The 23,308-nt window shown below is 46.7% G+C and overlaps 1 protein-coding gene across 2 annotated transcripts; it reads left to right on the top strand.

The window, feature by feature from the left end:
* Positions 1 to 1,543: 1,543 nt before the first annotated feature.
* On the top strand, positions 1,544 to 22,006 carry brd3b (bromodomain containing 3b). Of its 2 annotated transcripts, none has more exons than XM_015960403.3 (12): positions 1,544 to 1,670; positions 6,954 to 7,227; positions 7,308 to 7,419; positions 7,519 to 7,656; positions 11,722 to 11,866; positions 11,941 to 12,110; positions 12,193 to 12,588; positions 15,880 to 16,008; positions 16,082 to 16,264; positions 16,413 to 16,645; positions 16,747 to 17,045; positions 21,672 to 22,006. In XM_015960403.3, the coding sequence occupies exons 2-12, from the start codon at positions 7,136 to 7,138 to the stop codon at positions 21,788 to 21,790; spliced, it is 2,016 nt and encodes a 671-aa protein (XP_015815889.3). In that variant the 5' UTR covers positions 1,544 to 1,670; positions 6,954 to 7,135; the 3' UTR covers positions 21,791 to 22,006. The 2 variants fall into 2 exon arrangements, with proteins under 2 accessions (XP_015815889.3, XP_015815886.3); XM_015960400.3 differs by having other exon boundaries at positions 16,082 to 16,288.
* Positions 22,007 to 23,308: the final 1,302 nt, after the last annotated feature.

Below are 23,308 nucleotides of genomic sequence, written 5' to 3'. Positions count from 1 at the left end.
GTCCTTACTCTGAGAGGCGCTATACAAGTGTGGGTCATTTATCATTATCTGCTTGTTATTTGATTGTTTTATGTTTTTTATGTTGAGCGCCTTGGGCTCCAGTCAAGTTTGATTGATTGTGGGCGACGGTGGCACAGGAGTTAAGTGCTTGCCTCGTAATCGGAAGGTTGCAGGTACGAGCCCCGCTCAGTCTGTCACCGTTGTTGTGTCCTTGAGCAAGACACTTAACCCCCCTTGCCTGCTGGTGGTGGTCGGAGGGACCGGTGGCGCCAGTGCTCGGCAGCCTCGCCTCTGTCAGTGCGCCCCAGGGCAGCTGTGGCTACTTTGTAGCTCATCCCCATCAGTGTGTGAATGTGTGTGTGAATGGCTGAATGACAGGTTGTGTTGTAAAGCGCCTTGGGGGGTTCCAGGACTCTAGAAGGCGCTATATCAAATACAGACCATTTACCATTTGATTGGTTGGTTGATTGATTGTGCTTATATTGTCTGTCGTATCCATGTGAACAATTAAATTAAAAAAAAATTATACCTAAAAATAAAACTATATTAATTTCAAGGAATTACAACAAAATGATCAGCGATAGGAAGTGTACTTTTGGATGTAGCACTAAGACTGCGTAAACATTATCTAGATAGTCTTATGCTTCATTTTTTTATAGAGACATTCTGCCACTGTGCAGATCTATACGACACACATTCAGTAATTATTCTCTGACAAGAGCAATCATATAGGTGCAGCATAAAAATCTTTACAAAAGAGTCATTAGGAATAACCACAAGACAATAAAAGCAAGATTAAAAAATAAAAATGAACTATAAACCATACATAAATAATTACAACCAAACATTAATGATCAGTCTGGAGATTTAAGTTTTGTAGTGTAAATCTCTGAATGATGTTGGAGAAATCCAAAGGGTCACATTATGTGTGTGTTACATGTTTTTCTAAGCAGATTATTTCAAACTCATTGCGTTTTGAGAAGTTTCAGAACACTGGATTATTTTTTTTATTGGTATGTTCCCCATAATTAGTTTTATGGATTATTCTGATAACTGGATTTGTAAGATGTCTAGAGATTTGGTAGTTTCACAAGTGCTGTACCAATTTCCACACAATCTGTTAAATGTTTAGTTATTGAATGGTACAGCATTTTAATGTAGTCTTGGTTCATATGTCGAATTTTGTTTATTATTGAAATTGTTTTGCATAGATTTGTTTTATGCTTCTAGGATTTCTCCTAAGAGTTTAATCTCATAACTTTTATATATAGTGTATATGGATAAAGGTTGCATTTCGTGCATGTTTGGGTCAGCACGTAATCAGTGATGCTGCAATGCATACTGGGAGATGTAGTTTGGCCAACGACAAGCAAATCTGGTATCTTCTCAACCAATCGCAACGCCTTAAACAAGTTACCGACTAATCACAGCGTTTAGCACCTGCTAACAACAAATCAATGCACGTACTGATTATCTTCAACCAATCACAGCGCTTCTTGCCCGTGGCTAGCCAATCTTGTTACAACAACACGCATGATGCAGCCCGACACTGCGCTTGCGCACACTGTGGACAGCTGATAACTCATCTATTATGCTACCTAGCTGTTAAATAAAAATCCTGCAGAGAAACGTCGGAAGACGCCGCTGGACCACCGGAGGAACAACTCAAAGTAAATACGTTTCTCCGGGTGGTCGCGCGGGAAGCTACGGGGCACCTGGACTGACTGCTGGTTCCGTGGCATGTCGGAGGCTTCTGGCTTCTCGGCGCCTTTAGACAAAGCTGAGCTAACAGGCTAACATGTCGAACAGCGAGCGTTAACATTAGCAAATATTTTAGTTCTGACCCAAAGGATCCGCTCGGAGAAAGGTTTTGAACCGATAAAGCATCAGGTTGTTTTCCTCCGCGCATTCTCAAACAACCACCATCACACCCACAGATCACCCACTGGTCTCCGGTGAGCAGCGCCGCTCGGCCGGCTAGCAGCTAGCCGTGTAGCTTTGGGTTGCCCGCCATCTTTTAGAGCTCGGTAGGTGGATGTTTCGATCCGTGGGGCGAACGGAGCTGAGCGGCAGCTGCGTGTACAACTGGATCAAACCCTTTAGTGATTAAAACATATACCGGTCCGCGCCCCGAGCTGCGGGGGGGACCATTGCATGGCTGGATGTTTACGGGACCGTCGGTAATTAGCCGTTAGCTAGCTCGCTAGCCGTGTAACGGCAGCAGCGTGCAGCCAGCTGCCGAAGCAGGATGAGCCAGGTCCAGTTTGTGAGGTCGCATATGTCACCTGGTTGTCAGGTAGGAGGCCAATTCGGTGTTCCGAATCAATCCGTTTGGCCCGACCACCGCGTTCGTTGTTCTGGATTCTTTCTTCTGGTCCTGTTGAAGTAGATCCACTATCTGATAATGTAAACAGCTGGAACCACTTGTTGATGCGGACTCTGCGTCCAGGTGACTGGAACATTATCCCTCTGCCGTGGGTTCGGATTTTTAGTTCAGTTTACTACTAAGAAAGGTCAGAGGTTCGGATGAATCGGGTCTGAGTTTATTCAGCTAGCATCTCTGTTGAGACTGACCCATGCTCCCATCATTGACAACCCAGCTGCTCTTGCAGAACTTCTGCCAGAACCTGGTTTGGTTTGGGTTTCTGATGACCGCAGCCGGTCCAATCAGCACCACCCTCCTTCTCATCTCTATCATACATTTATAGTATCCCAGCATCTCGGCTCTGTAGATCCATTATTTCCCAGAATCAGCAGTTTCAGTTTGTTGTCTGCTCTGTTCTGTATTATCTCATCAGTTTGGTTTCCATACATTATTATTTATTATTATTTTTAATACTAATGCCCTGTAGCCTAGCATTTGACTGGTCCATAGGCTCCAGCAACTAATCAGAGTCCAAAGCGCTGTCTTCCTATGCTGATGCTTATTTACCTGTTTATATTTATCTAACTGACTGGGCCATGAGCTTTCAGGGTTCTTATCATCAGCTGAGTTTCATCATCCTCTCTGGTTCTTACCCAGGTCCAGCCTCAGTGGGTCCACATGCTTAGTAGAAACATTGTGCTGCTCTTTTATAAAGGGGACACATGCCTGTTTTAAACCAGTTATAACTGGTTTCTAGCATCTCAAATGGGCCATTCCCATCTGTACCGGGTCGGCCCGGGCCGGGTAGCCCCAGTCGGCCCCAGCCTGGCCCGGTTGATTCCACACATCCTTGTCTTAAGCCCATGTGGGCTGATTCTACCCACCAATCAGAGGCTTGCTCTAATGGAAGGTGTGAATTTGCTGTCAGCAGTGGGTGTGTTGGCCCTGGTTGGCCTGAAGCAGACCCCCTCGAGAAGAGGGCTGAGAATGAGCCTTGGTTGGCCCGGAAAAATACCAGGCCACCCAGATATGTAAACAACCTACGCTACCCGGCCCCGGCCGACCCGGTACAGATGGGAATGGCCCAAAAGTGATTTCAGCAGCTTTGTTTTTGCTGTATGCAGTACATCTCAAAACCAGCCTTTTCAGGTCTCTGTCACTTAATGTAAATAAGCTGTTAGCCACGCCTTCCCATCTTCTGATTGGCTGCTATAAGGTGAGGAGATTCTGATAGTAAACAGGTGGATGGGTTTAACATTTGAAATGTTAACAGAAGTAGTAGAGAGCAACATAGCAGCACAAAAAGTCCCCTTAAAGATCCTTTCATTCAGACACTGTTGAAATGTTTTTGAAGTCCTGAATAGATTTTAATTTGTCTCATTTTTGATCTCATACTTTGTGAGTTTGCTCTTGGATTTGTGGAGCAGATCTGTGGATTTGGTTCAAGATGTCCATGAGATCAGGAAAGAACACAGGTCCTTTTGCTCGTTAATGTGGTTTATTGAGCGTTTCCCCTTGGGATGTCCCGATCAGGTTTTTTTGCCCTCGAGTCCGAGTCATTTGATTTCGAGGATCTGCTGATACCGAGTTATTTAATCAGCTTTTTATTTTAATTTTTAACAACAGATCACTTCTGCGAGCTAGCTTGAACAATCAAGTAATAAATAACATAAATTCTTCACTTTTGGACTTTATTGCAAATATAAAAACAGATAGCACTTCAACTTCAAATACCTGGCAGGGGTCTATTTAGCCTCGGCCCCCAAAATGCTTAGATACGCCCCTGGGCATGGGACGGAGTTTTGAAGATGATCTGAAATGTATCAACTATATAAATACTACATGCTGATAAATTATTGCTTTATACAGGTACAAACGTGTAGTGGGATCAATCTACCTACATTTTATTTTTGAAGAACTTTGTTTTGTTTTCTTGGTTTTTATTTTCCTGTCTTCCTGTCCTGTCTGTCTCTGATCTTCCTGTCCTGTCTGTCTCTGATCTTCCTGTCCTGTCTGTCTCTGATCTTCCTGTCCTGTCTGTCTCTGATCTTCCTGTCCTGTCTGTCTCTGATCTTCCTGTCCTGTCTGTCTCTGATCTTCCTGTCCTGTCTGTCTCTCATCTTCCTGTCCTGTCTGTCTCTGATCTTCCTGTCCTGTCTGTCTCTGATCTTCCTGTCCTGTCTGTCTCTAATCTTCCTGTCCTGTCTGTCTCTGATCTTCCTGTCCTGTCTGTCTCTCATCTTCCTGTCCTGTCTGTCTCTGATCTTCCTGTCCTGTCTGTCTCTCATCTTCCTGTCCTGTCTGTCTCTGATCTTCCTGTCCTGTCTGTCTCTCATCTTCCTGTCCTGTCTGTCTGTCATCTTCCTGTCCTGTCTGTCTGTGATCTTCCTGTCCTGTCTGTCTGTGATCTTCCTGTCCTGTCTGTCTCTGATCTTCCTGTCCTGTCTGTCTCTAATCTTCCTGTCCTGTCTGTCTCTCATCTTCCTGTCCTGTCTGTCTGTGATCTTCCTTTCCTGTCTGTCTCTGATCTTCCTGTCCTGTCTGTCTCTAATCTTCCTGTCCTGTCTGTCTCTCATCTTCCTGTCCTGTCTGTCTCTGATCTTCCTGTCCTGTCTGTCTCTGATCTTCCTGTCTGTCTCTCATCTTCCTGTCCTGTCTGCCTCTGATCTTCCTGTCCTGTCTGCCTCTGATCTTCCTGTCCTGTCTGTCTCTGATCTTCCTGTCCTGTCTGTCTCTGATCTTCCTGTCCTGTCTGTCTCTAATCTTCCTGTCTGTCTCTCATCTTCCTGTCCTGTCTGCCTCTGATCTTCCTGTCTGTCTCTCATCTTCCTGTCCTGTCTGCCTCTGATCTTCCTGTCCTGTCTGCCTCTGATCTTCCTGTCCTGTCTGTCTCTGATCTTCCTGTCCTGTCTGTCTCTGATCTTCCTGTCCTGTCTGTCTCTGATCTTCCTGTCTGTCTCTCATCTTCCTGTCCTGTCTGCCTCTGATCTTCCTGTCCTGTCTGCCTCTGATCTTCCTGTCCTGTCTGTCTCTGATCTTCCTGTCCTGTCTGTCTCTGATCTTCCTGTCCTGTCTGTCTCTAATCTTCCTGTCCTGTCTGTCTGTGATCTTCCTTTCCTGTCTGTCTCTGATCTTCCTGTCCTGTCTGTCTCTAATCTTCCTGTCCTGTCTGTCTCTCATCTTCCTGTCCTGTCTGTCTCTGATCTTCCTGTCCTGTCTGTCTCTGATCTTCCTGTCTGTCTCTCATCTTCCTGTCCTGTCTGCCTCTGATCTTCCTGTCCTGTCTGCCTCTGATCTTCCTGTCCTGTCTGTCTCTGATCTTCCTGTCCTGTCTGTCTCTGATCTTCCTGTCCTGTCTGTCTCTCATCTTCCTGTCTGTCTCTCATCTTCCTGTCCTGTCTGCCTCTGATCTTCCTGTCCTGTCTGCCTCTGATCTTCCTGTCCTGTCTGTCTCTGATCTTCCTGTCCTGTCTGTCTCTGATCTTCCTGTCCTGTCTGTCTCTAATCTTCCTGTCCTGTCTGTCTCTGATCTTCCTGTCCTGTCTGTCTCTGATCTTCCTGTCCTGTCTGTCTCTGATCTTCCTGTCCTGTCTGTCTCTGATCTTCCTGTCCTGTCTGTCTCTCATCTTCCTGCATCTCCCAGTCCTCCAGAAAAACTCCTGCCTGCTTCCTCCTTTTTCACCTCACAAGTAACTTTTTAACCAGCAGATCAAATTGATCTACTGACCGCAAAAAAAGCGAAGTGTGCGCCGCGCTGCCCGGCTGCGCCAGTGATGAGCGCTGCAGCGACGAGCGCGTCCACACGTCAGACAGAACTTACCAGAGAAAATGAACAGACATGAATGACTGTGTGTTAATTATATATTTTTTGGTGACGCCACTTAGAAACTTAGAAAATGTTGCTGTGGCCGTGTGCAGAAGGCAGCTGGAGTTCATGAATAATCAGCGGTCTAATCCCCGCTACGCTGAGTCCATATAAATAATATAATAAAGGTAGAAACTGGATATTTTTGTGCTCCTTCTGGGTGTGTAAGTTAAGGGCATCAGGGGAGCCTGACAACCTTTAAGGAGAACCAAGTTGCTCTCCTGTAATTTGAACCCAGTAGCCGACTCTGGATCGGGAAGTAAAGCCCGAGTCCCGATCAGTCTGAAACCACGTGATCGGGGCCGATTTCTGATCATGTGATCAGATCGGGACATCCCCAGTTTCCACAGATGTGATGATCCTTGGTAGGGAAACGTAATACGTGTGATACCAGATGAAAATGATAAATGTCTCGTTTTCTGTTGTCACCTCAACCTGAATGATTAAGAAGCACTTGCCTTTCATTTTCCCGCCAAAGTAAAACGTCCATCCAATCCTAGTTGGTTGGAGCAGGGGGCCATCCTCCTGTGCTTCCCGCCAGGGGCATGCACTGATCACTAATATGGTGTGACACCTCCCACGTTAACCCACAAAAATCTCAAATCCAAGCGATCCTGCGAGCTTTGTGTTGGATCAGCGGTCCATTCCCATTGCAGGGCTGCGGTCTAAACATCTGAATCGTGACGTCATCAAGAGGAGGGAGCTAATTTATTTCTGTTGCAGGTTGTGCGATGGAAGTTTGTTTCTTCGGGGGATCCATTGAGCTGAAGCATCAGTGCCTGGACTGAACCCTCACCGGTGTCCCCTCACACACACACACACACACCCCTGCGGAGTCATATTTTCTCACCTTCAGGCAAGACGCTGCCGGTCCACGGTGCATTGCTGCGTCTTCATCGTCCACCATGTCGGACGCCCCAGAGGCTGCACCAGCCAGCCCCGCCGCCATCACCAACCCGCCCCCTCCTGAGGTGTCCAACCCAAACAAACCTGGCAGGTAGGAAGCAGCTGGTCCAGAAGGTCGTGTATGCACATGTGTGTTCTGATCCTGCGTTTGTGTGTGTATGTGTGCTTCAGGAAGACCAACCAACTGCAGTACATGCAGAACGTGGTGGTGAAAACCCTGTGGAAGCACCAGTTTGCCTGGCCGTTCTACCAGCCGGTGGACGCCATCAAGCTCTGTTTGTGGGTAGGTCACAGCTCTGCTTTGTTAGCCCTGGTTCCATCGAGCCGGTCCTGAAACCACCCTCACCCGTGTGTGTGTGTGTGTGTGTGTGTGTTGGTATAGGACTACCACAAGGTGATCAAGAACCCCATGGACATGGGAACCATCAAAAAGCGTTTGGAGAACAATTATTACTGGAGCGCCAGTGAAGCCATGCAGGACTTCAACACCATGTTCACCAACTGTTACATCTACAACAAGGTACGTGCACAGGTTATGCGGGCAATAAGGCCCAAAATCTGTATCGTGATATAATCTGAATCATGTGTAGTAATATATACATATATCAGAATATATTCTTTTCTTCTTTTGAAGTCAAAATTACTGTTGAACCATCTCGCATACCAGATAAATATCGTCCAAAGCTATTCAAACAACACTTAAAGGGACATTGTGGAAGTGTGACAGCCAAAACATGTATAGAAATAATAAATGTCTTCTTCATACATTCTCCTGCAATGCCCTGGTCCTGTAGAATGAGCCCTGGCATTTTTACTGTGATTGCCTGTTTTTCTGTAAAATCACAGAAAAAGAGAGATGCTCGGGTCGAGCAGGCTGCTTCATGCGCGTTCACGCTCAGGCATCGCCCGTAGCATTTGCTATCCGTAGCTTTAGCAGCAGAGAGAGAGGCAGTGCCACTTTGTCGCTGTTCCTAACGCCTAGTGACAAAGCTAGCTACATTTCTGAGGACCCTTAGCTACTTTCTGTAGAACTTTCTTCTAGATATTTCCTGCTAATTAGCAACAAAATAGCCATTTTCACTCCGAACCGTTCTTTGAACGTTGTTTCAGCTGTCATCAAGGATATAAATGTTACAGATACAAAGGACGTCACTGGTGCTTTAGCTCACCTAGTAAGACGTTGGACTCTCGTGCAGAAGTCCTGGGTTTGATTCTGGATGTGAACATAGTTTATTTAGAGTTTCGTTTTTACATTAATGGTATATTTTTTTACAGCAAGATGCCCAAATTTTTATTTGAGACTCGCCGAACGGCATTGAATTCACAGATAAAAAAGATGTGGGTTCAACTTTCATTTTGGAACAATTTTTCAAGCAAGGGAAGGGAATGATCTGAGCATGCAGGAGGACTGACCCATCATAAACCTTTGTCGGCTGTGCTGAAGAGAAAGATACAGAACCACATTATTTAATTAATTAGCTGCGCGTTCTCCTGTCCTCTGTCCTCCGGGACACACACACAGTTATTTTCGTTGAGGAGTGTGCACGTACAGCCTGTGCGCCTCGTGCACAAGCCTACTATTGAAGCTGCCGTTACGCTTTTGGCCTGAGGGGGCGATCACGAGTATAAAAATTCAAAACTCCGTAAAGTCCCTTTAATGAGCAAATTTTGTTTTGAAAAAATAAAAACCTTTCAAGTAATTTTATGATTCTTTTTCCAAACAATGCAGCACAAAAATTCTCATAACAAGAATAAATAGATTTTAAATAACATACATAGTGAACTCATTCGCCGCCAGCGTTTCTCACAGAACATTGCGCGCTAGGATGATGTCGACGCCAAAACAAAGCGGAGACGCGCCTCTTACATCAGGAAGAATCCGGGCGTTTCCAGTGTTATCCGTTCTTTCATAATCTGTTGTTGAATTGTGATCGGCAGACGCTTTTCCGGTTCGCACCTCACTTTTCTTTTACAGCAGCGGCCCAAAACGATCTCCTAACACATGGATGTTCTGCTTCCTGATCACGTGACATGTGATGTATGCAGATGAAGATCGGCTTTAGAGCTGGGATGTTTGTTCTCACGGTGCGGGGGCTCGTCCGACGCCCACTGTAACAAAAAAAGCAGGGGCATTGGCAGCGAACGGTTGGATTTAAAATGACGACTTTAGTCGTCAATGGCAGTGAATGAGTTAATGTGGTTGAATTGAAGTGAAAAAAATTCTTCCTGCTTCATTTAATCATTTTTAATATTTTTCTTTTGCTCGTAGAAATAAAGTGTTGCTTAAATAACGAATAACTGCTTGTTAAATGATGCTTTGCTGCGTTTTTATCAACAACATTAAGATGAGGTTGGAGGTTTGTCCTATTTCCGTCCCTTTTGTTGAGCAGCGCTCAGATCAGCTGACGTGAGAGCGGCGCAGCGTTCAGACTCGACCCTTTTTTGTAAATGGGAGAAACGGCTGAAACTGGCCAGGAAGTTTTGTTAAAGCCATATCACAGAAGATGTCCCAAAAGTTTGGAAGCCTAACTGCGTTTAAAACCGGACAACATCAGTGTTGCCAACTCAATGACTTTGTCGCTGTTCCTGACGACTTTTTGACCCCCCTCAACGACTTTTTTTCCAAAAAGCGCCTAGCGACATTTCTCAGGAACCGTTGCTACTTTCTGTAGAACTTTCTTGTAGATAATCCCCACAGATTAGCAACAAAGAAACCATTTGCACTCTGAACCGTTCTTCCGGGAGTAAGGAAAGAGAACGATAATCTGCACATGTGCACGAGGACTGACCAATCATAAACCGTTTTCGGCCGGGCCGATTCGCCGAAGACAAAGGTACAGTTGCAGAGCTGGAGACCGCCGATTTACGTGTGCTGCTGCTGCTGCAGGCTCACGCTTCTACTAGAGACGGCGCGGGCGTCAACCTGCCATCTCTGGTTCTGCAGCCGTCAGACACTTTGGCTTTTCCTGCATTTGGCAAATAAAGTCCTCGGGAGTTTCAACTACCGTCCCGTTTACACACGCAGCTCTGTGGCTCGTCTGAATTTCCTTCAGTGACACAGGGATGGTTATACCAAGAGACACCCGCTCCCTTTTGCTCGGTGCGCCGTTATTATCACGATGGAGAGAAAACTAGAGAAGTTGAGAAACTGGGAGGTGTAAAAAACTGCTTTTTAGGAAAATGTCTGTGAGAATGAGGAGAGCAGTAGGTCTGAGTTATATCCTACATCAGAATTGTTTGGATCACCAGAACCATATGTCTTAATGTCACTTTATTGATACTTTTAGAATTTATTGTACATATCAGAGCAATTTGGGCCATTTTAATCATACTAATTAATAATTTTAACACATAACAGTTTTTATTTTCCTCCCTTTTAGTCCTATATATATTTATATATATGTGTATATATATGTGTGTATATATATATATATATACGTATATATGTGTATATATATGTGTGTATATATATATATATACGTATATATATATGTATATATTTGTATGTATATATACATACATGTATGTATATATATATATATACATAAATATGTGTATATATATATGTGTGTGTGTGTGTGTGTGTGTGTGTGTGTGTATATATATATATATATATATATATATATATGTGTGTGTGTGTGTGTGTGTGTGTGTGTGTATATATATGTGTGTGTGTGTATATATATATCTCTTTTAGATGCTATGGGGGAAATGAACGCCAATGTGGCGTGATGATGTCATCAATATGTAAATTAGCACGTGACGTCATCTAGCGACTTTTGGGGGGAACTTCAGCTACTTTCAGTCAAAAACAGTTGGCAACACTAGACAACATATAAGGGAGTTAGTGTTAACGAGCTATTAACACAGATGAATGTTTACTGCAGATGTTTATCTGCAGTAAACATTTGACTCCTTAAAGGTGCTGTTCACTGAAAAACAAACATATTTAGCACCCCCTAGTGTCCGTTTGTTAAATCAGACAAAGTCTCATGACAGAATAAAACAGGAAAACATCTGCCTCACACGTCCAGAAACAAACAAGTCGTATCCATCTAATGACTTGTGTGCGTTTTGATATAATTACGCATGGCTGCGAGGGACGATGAGCCAGCTTGGAGGCGGTCCTGTGTGTGAAAATGTGGTGATGTGGTGTGTAGGTCAGTGTGACCCCCGGTAACAGCCTTGTTATGATAAAACACCAAATGTGTTGTGTAATTGGAGCGGGCATGCTCTAACGTTGCTCGTCAGAATAAACGGAACATCCGTTGCCACGGCGATCGTTCAGAATGAATTAACCCACAAAATGTAGAAGAGATCCGGTTACACTGCCGGTTCCGACGCCTGTTGTCCTCGCAGCTCGCTAGCGGTTTCAGATGGATCTGGAAGCTTTGTGCTAAACACGGTTAGCTTTGAGATGTTTCTGTTCGTCCCTCATACCAGAGCAACCTCAGATGAGTGCTTTTGCCTTAAAATAAAGCCTCCTAACTCAAGGGATGAGCCAGAGTTGAGTCTACACAAAGCTGGTTTAAACTGGATCGCTAGTGTCTTTGCCTGTTTTAATAAAGTGTGTGTGTGTGTGTAGCCTACAGATGACATCGTCCTCATGGCTCAGGCTCTAGAGAAGATCTTCTTGCAGAAAGTGGCCCAGATGCCTCAGGAGGAAGTGGCTCTGTTGCCTCCAGCTCCAAAAGGAAAGAACAAGAGCAAACAGCCGGCCGCCACCACAGGTGAGGCGAACCCATCGGACCAAACAGAACCATTCAGAACCACTGTTATACTAACAAACCGGTATCTTCCCCAGTGAGTCAACAGGCGGAGTCTTCAGCCTCCCCTCCCGCCTCGTACCCCTCCCCCTCCCCGTCTCAGACACCTGTCATCTCCACCACACCCACACCTGTCCAAGCCACACCCCCTGTTTCTACTCCACAGCCACCACCAGCCATGATGCCATCTGCCCAGCCTGTCGTCAAGGTAACCGCATCACCCAACATAAGTGACGTGGAGTTCCTGTGCTACCTGTGTGGTACAAACCTTTGTGTTTGTCTCCCAACAGAAAAAGGGTGTGAAGAGGAAAGCTGACACCACCACCCCCACCACATCCGCCATCTCTGCCGGTCGTGCCGACTCTCCATCTGCTCAAGACACCAAACCGGCCAAACTGGCATCATCTCGCCGCGAAGCCGCCGCACGCCCTGCTAAGACCCGCCGGGAGACAGTGGAAGAGTTGGTGGTCGGTGATGTTGGGGGCGGGGTTGCAGCGGCAGGCGGGAGGAAGGCCGGAAAGGTGGGCGAGCAGATGAAACATTGTGACGCCATCCTGAAGGAGATGCTGTCAAAGAAACACGCCGCCTACGCGTGGCCGTTCTACAAACCTGTGGACGCGGAGGCGCTGGAACTGCACGACTACCATGACATCATCAAACACCCCATGGACCTGAGCACTGTCCGGGTAAGGGCAACACCTGTTCTGGGTCACTGAAACCTGGGCAGCTCTGTGTTGTTGGGAGGATGTCGAACAGGTTTAAAGGCTCCTAGAACAACGTTTGTTTACGTCAGGAGCCTCGATTGGACATCTGAAACGCTGTTGTGGCTGACAACGGCCCAGGAGCCCTGATAAAAGACCAAACACAACCCCGTAATAAAGGCCTACGATGGGAAGACTTTCCCCCCCACCACCACACACACACACACACACACACACACACACACGCGGCCAGTACATGAATCTTAAATGAGCTGGATGCCCTTTGACCTGTTTACCTGACCATGACTCTACGATGCTACCTTAGGCTTGAGGCTCTGCGTTCAGTATCTGGTAAACTCAACAGGCAGACTATGGCACTCATTCTAGTCTGGATATTCCCAGTACTTCCCGGAACGTTACAAATCAATCAAATCAAAGATACTTTATTAATCCCAGAGGTACATTAGATTTTCAGTACACACAATTCAGAGATCAGACATACATGGGCAAGACACTTGACAAGAATTGGTGACTGTGGTCATTCGCAACCTGAGTCGCGCTACCTTAATAGAGATCAGAGGGTTACATGAGGATTGGTTCAGGTGGAGGGAAAAAAAGGCACTTCAGAGTAGGGATGAGTACCGAATTCGGTACTTTTTAAGGTACCGACCGAATTCCATAGAACCGACCGAACACCGATTCACGTCATTTCAAACGGTGCCTCGTTTCGGTACTGCCAAGACAGCTGCGCATGCGCAAGAGCGTTATGTCGCCGGTCCCTGCGAGCCCGTTGTAAACAGAGCAAGCATGGTAGAAAGAACGCACGCTAAAGCTTGGGTCCACTTCACTAAATGTGATGGGTAACTGGGTGATGAAACTAGCGACAGACAACGATCTAAGTGAGACATCCTCATCTTAATCTGCTCCAGTAGGTAAATAAAATGTTTAAGAAAACGTTAGCTTGATTTGTTAGCTTCCGTTTCGCTAATGGTGCGTTCGCTTTCTCCTCGGAACTCCGAATTTCCGACTAGAAGAACATGAACGCGCTCTAAAGTTTGGCTTTACTTTACTAAATGCGACGGGTGATTGGGTGAAGGTAAAACCAGTGACAACGATCTAAGTGTGAGGCATCATCGTTTTAATCTGCTCCAGCAGCTAAATAAACTGTTAAAGATAACGTTAGCTTGATATGTTAGCTTCCATTGCCACCATTGTTATCAGCTAATGGTGCGTTCGCTTTCTCCTCGGAAATTCTAACTTCCCAGTAGGAAAAATCAAATGAAAAAGGACGGCAAAAGGAATGAAGATACACAGTAAATTTAGTTCACAGTAAAGATGTTTGCTTCAGTTTAACTATCAGCTTATAAAACTACAAGGACGATGTTAAAATACAAACTTGTATGTTATTTATCGTGATATTTATCAAATATGGTTATATATTGAGAAAAATATATATTTAATTATAAAAGAGAATTAAAATAATAAACACTCAAAAGTATCGAAAATTGGTACCGTTAAGTACCGGTATCGACTCGTAGGTACCGGGAATTAGTACCGGATCGATTCAAATGTCAAAGGTACCCATCCCTACTTCAGAGTTACCCTCCAGCAGGAGGGCAGCTTTGCTCTGCAAAAAACACCTCAGACAGAAATGCAACAGACTTCAGACAACATAAGTGTCCACTAGGTGGGGTGGTGGTTGGGACTATCCCCACTTCAGTTCCTGCAGCCACGATAAGCATCACCTCAGTGTGGATAGGGGGAGGAGCACTGAGGGTTGGAGGGTTGCAGTGACCCTGGAACGTTTCAGCGACCTTCCCGCAGTCCTGCCCAGGCTGTGAAAGGAGACAGAGTTGAGTTGCCATAGCGACGGCACATTCCACATATCTTCTGAGGCGGGAGTTTTCGTTGTAGCCTTGCAGGCTCAAGGGCGCCAGATTCCGATTAGAAATTGTTTTGGGGCCAGACAGAGATAATTTCCTCTCTGTCTTACAGTTTGTTGGTCCTCAACCTCTCAAAATCCCAATAATGGACATTAATCTATCCCAATCCGTGCTGATTCGTCCACTCTCTCCTTGATGGCATCCATCTTTTGTGCCAAAGAATGAATCTCGGTCAAAGTCCCAAGCTTACGATTCATCTCGACAATTATGTGAGTCTGTGAATTCACAGTGCGGTGCAAACCATCTCTGAGCTCCGGGATCAGGCCGATATTCCTCGACAGCTCGTTAATTTTCCGGTAAGCCAGGTAGCCTCCAAGGCCAATGAGCAGGAAACCCGACACCAACACCACGAATATCCACACGTCTTCAGAGTCCTCCACAGACAGCTGAGGTAAATCAAGTTCCACGGTTTCCAGGAGTCCATGATGTGTCCAACTGGGTCTGTCCTGGAGGGGCATCCGGGAGCCCCTTCTCCCGTTCTCATCGTTGAAAAAAATTTGATCAATCGCGTTGAGAGACCAACTGACGAGGTCCATTTTAGTGAATTTCAGTTTCCAGAAAAATGCAGAAGCAGCCGTGCACCCAGCACCCACAGAGAGACAAAGGGCCTTGAGGATAAGATATGGAGGAGAGGAAAATAGCGTCTGCACCCTCCAAGAGCCGGAAGCAAGAGATTACACGAGTGCTCCAACATTCTTCTTTGTTGTTTTCCTCTCGTTCAACAAGAGTGCTAACATTAGCTAAAGATAGCATTAGCAGTAGCTCAGGCATAGCATTGCTACCAACATTTATACATCGCTAATCGTATGCTGCATTCGACGCCGCAGGCTGCCTGTATTCATCCACAACAAGGTAAACGCGGTTTGGAGCTGCAGAACCTCTCTAACTCACCACATCTAATAGGTCAGAGTCTGATTTAGAACTAAAACTGATTTAGTCCAAATCCGGCCTGCGTGGTGTTTCACAGGGACGGTTATTACTGCTGCACAACAGGCTTGTTTCTGATCTGGCGTCAAGGTTCAGTCCCATGAACTGTACAATCGGACCTGCAGGTTCCAGAACCGCTGGGTCCAAACTGGACTCATAAAAGCGTCCCGACTCGAGGGATCCGTGTCTGACCTGCCCTGTTTGATCCTGACTGTTCACGGCCCGCCGGTCAGTCAGCTGACCAGTCTGAGTAGATGAGGTCTTAAAGGGGGAGGAGCTTATTTCTGCAGACAACAATAATGCGCTCTGTGTGTAAAGTTTTGAGTTTGATAAAGTACGGTGACACCTGACTGGATGTGCACACGGTGTGCACGTGTATTCACACTGGTGTGTTTGTGTTGAACAGAAAAAGATGGATAAAGGAGAGTACTCCGACCCACAGAGCTTCGCCACCGATGTTCGGTTAATGTTCTCCAACTGCTACAAATACAACCCTCCAGACCATGAGGTGGTCGCCATGGCCCGCAAGCTGCAGGTATGTCACGCCCTCACCTGCTCAGGTGCTGCTCCCGTCTCCCAGTCAGCTCTGACGCTGTTTTTCTGATCAGGACGTGTTTGAGATGCGTTTTGCTAAAATCCCTGATGAGGGTCTAGAGGTGTCCGACCCATCTACCACTCCCTTGGTCAGTAAAAGCACCGCCTCCTCCGACAGCAGCAACAACTCCTCCTCTGATGAATCCTCCGACTCCGAGGAGGAGCGAGCCACGCGACTGGCCGAGCTACAGGAGCAGGTTGGTGCTGCCGACCAATCACAGGTCAAGAACATCCCAGTTTTCTTCTTTAACATCCTATAGATTGACTGATGTGTAAACTGTTAAGTTGATGATGCGATGAAGGCGTGGCTGCATGCAGGTATTGATTATTAGTGTATTCCTCCAGCTGAAGGCCGTGCATGAGCAGCTGGCCGTCCTGTCGCAGGCACCCGTCAGCAAGCCAAAGAAGAAGAAAGAGAAGAAAGACAAGGAGAAAAAGAAAGACAAGGACAAGGACAAAGGAAACAAAAGCAAGATAGAAGAGGAGAAGAAGCCTAAGGCTACACCCCAACAGCCAAAACCAGCCAATCAGAAGAAGGCGCCAGCCAGGAAAGCCAACAGTACAGTAACAGCTACCAGGTATGAACCTCCTGAGCCTTAACCGGCAGAGTTCATCTTCATACTGGCCCGTTAGCTGGACGGTCAGAGTTTCTTTAACCAGTCAGAAAAACTGTTTTCAGGCAACCGAAGAAAGCCAGTAAAATGTCAGGCAGTGGTTCAGCCAACGGAGACGACGGCGAAGAGTCGTCCCTACCAATGTCGTACGACGAGAAGCGTCAGCTGAGTCTGGACATCAACCGGCTTCCGGGGGAGAAGCTGGGCCGCGTTGTACACATCATCCAGTCCAGAGAGCCATCGCTCCGAGACTCCAACCCCGATGAGATTGAGATTGACTTTGAGACGCTCAAACCCTCCACACTTCGAGAGCTGGAGCGCTACGTCAAGTCCTGCCTGCAGAAGAAGCAGAGGAAGCTAATGCGTGAGTTTTAAGTTGCTGTGTTTGCTAAAGCCCTGCTAGTTAGTTGATCACCTGTAAACATTAGCTTAGCGCTATGCTAGCGCTCTTTTTCATCAGCTGGAGTTGAAACATTCCCATTTCTGGGATCCGCCATCGCTCTGTTGACCGTATGGTCTGTTGGAGCTGCAGAACAAGCACAGTGGAAGGTCACACCAAAAAGAGAATAGACGACCCGGAAGTGACGGAAAAAAAACTGCGTTGATTTAAAAAAATCTAATTTAAACATGTTTTATAATAGATTGAATCAAATTATTCTAGCACGTTTCTATTCTAGTTCCAAGCATACTAAGACAGGCCAAAAACACGATGCCATACTCTGATTGGCTAGACGGAGGAGTCACTGGTTTACTAAGGGGCGGAGTCACTGGTTGCCTAGAGGGTGGGGTCTACCGTGGGGTCTACCTTGTTTACTAAGGGGCGGAGTCACTGGTTGCCTTGAGGGTGGGGTCTACCGTGTTTACTAAGGGGCGGAGCCACTGGTTGCCTAGAGGGTGGGGTCTACCGTGTTTACTAAGGGGCGGAGTCACCGGTTGCCTTTAGGGTGGGGTCTACCTTGTTTACTAAGGGGCGGAGTCACCGGTTGCCTAGAGGGTGGGGTCTACCTTGTTTACTAAGGGGCAGAGTCACCGGTTGCCTTTAGGGTGGGGTCTACCTTGTTTACTAAGGGGCGGAGTCACCGGTTGCCTAGAGGGTGGGGTCTACCTTGTTTACTAAGGGGCAGAGTCACCGGTTGCCTAGAGGGTGGGGTCTACCGTGTTTACTAAGGGGCGGAGTCACCGGTTGCCTAGAGGGTGGGGTCTACCTTGTTTACTAAGGGGCAGAGTCACCGGTTTCCTTGAGGGTGGGGTCTACCTTGTTTACTAAGGGGCAGAGTCACCGGTTTCCTTGAGGGTGGGGTCTACCTTGTTTACTAAGGGGCAGAGTCACCGGTTGCCTTTAGGGTGGGGTCTACCTTGTTTACTAAGGGGCGGAGTCACCGGTTGCCTAGAGGGTGGGGTCTACCTTGTTTACTAAGGGGCAGAGTCACCGGTTGCCTAGAGGGTGGGGTCTACCGTGTTTACTAAGGGGCGGAGTCACCGGTTGCCTAGAGGGTGGGGTCTACCTTGTTTACTAAGGGGCGGAGTCACCGGTTTCCTTGAGGGTGGGGTCTACCTTGTTTACTAAGGGGCAGAGTCACCGGTTGCCTTTAGGGTGGGGTCTACCTTGTTTACTAAGGGGCGGAGTCACCGGTTGCCTAGAGGGTGGGGTCTACCGTGTTTACTAAGGGGCGGAGTCACCGGTTGCCTTTAGGGTGGGGTCTACCTTGTTTACTAAGGGGCGGAGTCACCGGTTGCCTAGAGGGTGGGGTCTACCTTGTTTACTAAGGGGCGGAGTCACCGGTTTCCTTGAGGGTGGGGTCTACCTTGTTTACTAAGGGGCGGAGTCACCGGTTGCCTTTAGGGTGGGGTCTACCTTGTTTACTAAGGGGCGGAGTCACCGGTTGCCTAGAGGGTGGGGTCTACCTTGTTTACTAAGGGGCAGAGTCACCGGTTGCCTTTAGGGTGGGGTCTACCTTGTTTACTAAGGGGCAGAGTCACCGGTTGCCTTTAGGGTGGGGTCTACCTTGTTTACTAAGGGGCGGAGTCACCGGTTGCCTAGAGGGTGGGGTCTACCTTGTTTACTAAGGGGCAGAGTCACCGGTTGCCTAGAGGGTGGGGTCTACCGTGTTTACTAAGGGGCGGAGTCACCGGTTGCCTTTAGGGTGGGGTCTACCTTGTTTACTAAGGGGCGGAGTCACCGGTTGCCTAGAGGGTGGGGTCTACCTTGTTTACTAAGGGGCAGAGTCACCGGTTTCCTTGAGGGTGGGGTCTACCTTGTTTACTAAGGGGCAGAGTCACCGGTTTCCTTGAGGGTGGGGTCTACCTTGTTTACTAAGGGGCAGAGTCACCGGTTGCCTTTAGGGTGGGGTCTACCTTGTTTACTAAGGGACGGAGTCACTGGTTGCCTAGAGGGTGGGGTCTACCTTGTTTACTAAGGGGCAGAGTCACCGGTTGCCTAGAGGGTGGGGTCTACCTTGTTTACTAAGGGGCGGAGTCACCGGTTTCCTTGAGGGTGGGGTCTACCTTGTTTACTAAGGGGCAGAGTCACCGGTTGCCTTTAGGGTGGGGTCTACCTTGTTTACTAAGGGGCGGAGTCACCGGTTGCCTTGAGGGTGGGGTCTACCTTGTTTACTAAGGGACGGAGTCACTGGTTGCCTTGAGGGTGGGGTCTACCTTGTTTACTAAGGGACGGAGTCACTGGTTGCCTTGAGGGTAGGGTCTACCTTGTTTTTGTTTGAGACACTTTTCATTTTTTTATCTTGAAATAAGGTTTATGAATGAACTTAACTAACTAATGGAAACGGATCGATCCTGTTATGAGCTCGATACACGGGAGGCGACATACGACGGCGATCAGCGAAATTCGTCGCTGTCGCGTTTATTACCTGGCACACGGGAGGCGGCCAGCGGCAAAGCCGTCGACGTGTTCTGCTGCATGGCGAACTCGAAACTTCCGTTGTTTTGATTGGCTGTGTCAGGTTTGAGGGAATTAAGGTTATTTAAGCGGTTCCGAGTTTAAAAAGCCTTTTCTGTGAACATCTATATCAGGGTGTCCGCAGGGTTTTAAAAAGTATTAAAAAGTGATAAATAAAAATAGTCAAATTTAAGGCCATTAAAAGTGTTAAATTTGGTCTCAGAGGTATTATTTTTTCAGACTATCAGATGTCATATTCTGAACATCGACATAGAAATATATTCCGAATGAAATGTTTTGAACGATTATAAAAATAAAACAAGCCGATTATTTGCTCCTCCCACTTGCGCTGCCCTGAGTTGCAAATGAAGCGCTCCTCCACAGTGTTGCCAACTTGGCGACTTTGACGCTATTTCTAGCAGCTTTTCAGACCCCCTTCTTGACTTTTTAAATCTTAAAAGTACCTAGCGAACACCTCAGAAACATCTCTGGTAACCCTTAGCTACTTTCTGGATAACTGTCGTCGACATTTCCTGCAGGTTAGCTAAACACTCCGCCTGCGCTCCGGACCGTTCTTCAGGACATTAGGAAAGGGAATGATGTAGTGATGTGTCAGTCGCTAAAGAAACGGCTCTCGGAGCCGGCTCCCTGTTGGATTAACCAGAGTAAGGGACACACACACCGTACCTGCGGACTCCTGAGCCGATAAAAACGGCTAAATGTGCGCGTGCGGCTTGCCCCTGATTGCTGAGACCGGGTTGGGGGGTGGGGGGTGCAGCTGTGGTTGGGACAATTATTACATTAACTGATGGACTTGTAAATAAATAGTTTATAAATAAGGTAGAAATAAGTTCCTCACGCTGATAAATAATAACTAATCTCTCTGAGGACACGGTGCTAGTGTATTCTCCTACAGCACCTTGACACGACTCAATAAATGTTATGCAAAATTTAGTGAACATCAATTTGCATGTATTTGTTATAAATGCCACTGTATAATTCTTGCTGTCAGTATTTGCAAGATATTGGTATTTGGGTCTGTACTGGTTAGACTTACATGAGTTAAACCAAGGTCTATAGCCCTTGGGTCATAAACTATGAGCTATAAGTATACTGGTTTTTTTATACTGGGAATCAGGAGTTAATTTAGTGATCATCTTGTTTCTTGTTTATTTTTGCCCTGATTGTGCCCTGAGCAATTTTATGACTGAATAAAAACAACAAAAAATCTACATAAATTAAAAAATCATCTTAAATAATCGAGATCTCAATTTCAGTCACAATAATCGTGATTATTGTTTTCGCCATAATCGAGCAGCCCTACTTTAGCATATCCGGTCACATAATGATGACGTCATATTCAGTGGTCGTTCTGCATCATTTCAGGCCCCGTGGTCAACTGTCTGAACCGCTGAACAGAAGTGCCTGGCTTATTTTCTAAGTAAAATAAATATGTGCAATACGTTGTCAACATCAGTGAGTCTCTAAGTCTATTCTTTTTGTATGTTATATAGTTTAAAATATGTGTAAATAGGTCGCTGATTAACCCTTTTTAATTTAGTGTTGTGATGGTTTTAAAAAAATTCTGAAGGTAGTAAAAAAAAGTATTAAAAAGTAGTAAATTTTACTTAAGGATTGCTGTATATACCCTGCTATATTCTTTGGTAGAAATATTATACAGTCCTGGGAAATCCGTCACAGCAAGTATCACCTTGTCCTCCATGTTTGCTCGGAGGTGTACGGAGCATCCTGTCCGCTCATTGGTCAGTGAGTGAAACCTCCTTTGATTGGTCCTCGTCTGAGCGACAGCGATGAAAAGTTGAAAATATTTCAACTTTCTGGGTCGCCTGTGCACGACACGTGCACGAGCGCAAAATTTCACTTGCACGTTTTTTGCGTTTCGCTTAGTAGGAGGGAGACCCGCGATTATCGCGTTGTCGCGCATGTCTCATTGAAAATGGAGGAGAGGCGATGGTGCCTCCCGCGTATCGAGTCCATTACGGGTTCCTGCTGCTCCGCTATGATGTCATCGTGACATAAGGGGGGTGATCGGGAATTTGTCACATTAACGCCTCCTTTCTCTGCCTTTTTCAGAGAAAGCAGCAGGGGGCGGGGCCTCGGGAGGTGGCGCCAGTCGTTTGAGTGGGAGCTCCTCTTCCTCATCTGATGACAGCTCTTCGACAGGAACATCCTCTTCCTCCGACACAGACTGAAAACACACACACACACCCAGACATGGAGACTGTATGTAAATAGGCTGACCTGTTCTTTAGCTCCTAGTGTTTTTTGTTTTGTTTATTTTCCTGGAGGAAAATGTGGAGTTGAAGGAGAGAGAATCAGCCTGATCCGAGCCCTCTCTCTGCAACAGAACCACTGAGGCTCCTCCTCCTCACTAATGATCGGAGGTGACCCCAAACCTCTTAACACATTCCAGGATCATTGGTAGAGTACCGCAGGAGAGGAGACATGGCTTCTCTGGTCAGGAGATGCTAATTCTCTGGAGATGAATGGTTGAGGTCTGACGTCACCTGATGAAGAGGAGGAGTCGGGACGTTCCAGAGCAAAGCTTTTAATCAATTATCAGTTCTGTTCAATAAGTTGGTTTTAACACATCGAGTATCAGTGACAGCTGAACTGGACCAGGTCCTCGAGTCGTCTGAGAGCAGGATTCTTCATCAGGCTTCCGGATGAGGTTTAGATGATCATGATTCCTGTGGAGATCCACTTGAAGCTGACTGGACCTCAGAAATGTCCAACAGGAGGTCCGGGTCAGAATTCAACCGCAGTCCCATGCAGCTCGGTGCCGCTGTGAGATGCGAACGATGATGAAAATCAGAAAATCCAGAACCCGGTTCTGTCGACCCTGTTCTTACCAGCTGGTTCCAAGTTATTATTCTCACGGATCATCCCTCTACAACACCAACATGCTGTATTGAGACCATTTTTGCTCCTCCTCTGACCCAAAATCCATCACTTCCTGTTTGTTCTGGGGTTGTTGTCATGGTAACCAGCCAGGCTTTTGTAAACACTACATTTCCTCTGAGTTTCCAGGTAGCGTGCTGAACTCGTCTATATAAAAATGTCCCAGCTATGGCCCCGCCCCCTTCCTGGTCCGAGCCCCTCCCCTCTTGAGAGGACAAATCCAAAACTGAACTCTTGTTTCTGTAAAAAGCTTCCTGTCGATGCGAGGATGGAGATAAACGCTGGTCGGACCTGGGAGGTGTGGCGAGTGATGGGTTCTGGTTTCTGTTGGTCCAGCTGGATTAGAGTGTGTCACCAGAGTCATGTGACTGGACTGAGGAGAGAGATCACCTGACCACTCATCCAACAGCTTAGAACGCCCACATCACCTGTTGTCAGAAGCCAAGGAGGAGCGAGTTAGGCGCGGCCACTCGTGAGAGGATCACTGTCCTGTCATTGGTGATCAGTTGGCCCTGAGTTGTGTCTGTCAGGTTGCAGTCATTGTTACTGTGGTTACCAAGAAGTAACAGCAGTAAGTGATTGGCTGGACTCCGACTGATCACTTCCTGTGTTCTGATTGCGGCGCCCCCAGGAGGAGCTCAGACTGACCCCACCTCATCAGAGTTCAATCGCCAGCCACTTCCTGTCTGACTTCAACATGTTTTTATTGATGAATCTTTTTTTAACCAGAGGTCATGACCTTCCTGTGTGTGGAGTCGTTATGGAAACAGATCTGACTTAGTTTGTTTTTTTTTAACTGGTGAAGTTAT

This window comes from Nothobranchius furzeri, chromosome 10 (assembly GCF_043380555.1).
Source record: "Nothobranchius furzeri strain GRZ-AD chromosome 10, NfurGRZ-RIMD1, whole genome shotgun sequence".
Taxonomy (NCBI): domain Eukaryota; kingdom Metazoa; phylum Chordata; class Actinopteri; order Cyprinodontiformes; family Nothobranchiidae; genus Nothobranchius; species Nothobranchius furzeri.
Note: the sequence above shows the minus strand (reverse complement) of the source record. Positions and strands in the feature narration are given on the sequence as shown.

Bases quoted from the DNA above. Each gene is read 5' to 3' on its own strand.
- brd3b (XM_015960400.3), top strand. From the start codon at position 7,136: ATGTCGGACGCCCCAGAGGCTGCACCAGCCAGCCCCGCCGCCATCACC. The intron at 7,420-7,518 runs GTAGGTCACAGC...GTGTTGGTATAG, and splicing joins CCATCAAGCTCTGTTTGTGG to GACTACCACAAGGTGATCAA. The intron at 12,589-15,879 runs GTAAGGGCAACA...TGTGTTGAACAG, and splicing joins TGGACCTGAGCACTGTCCGG to AAAAAGATGGATAAAGGAGA.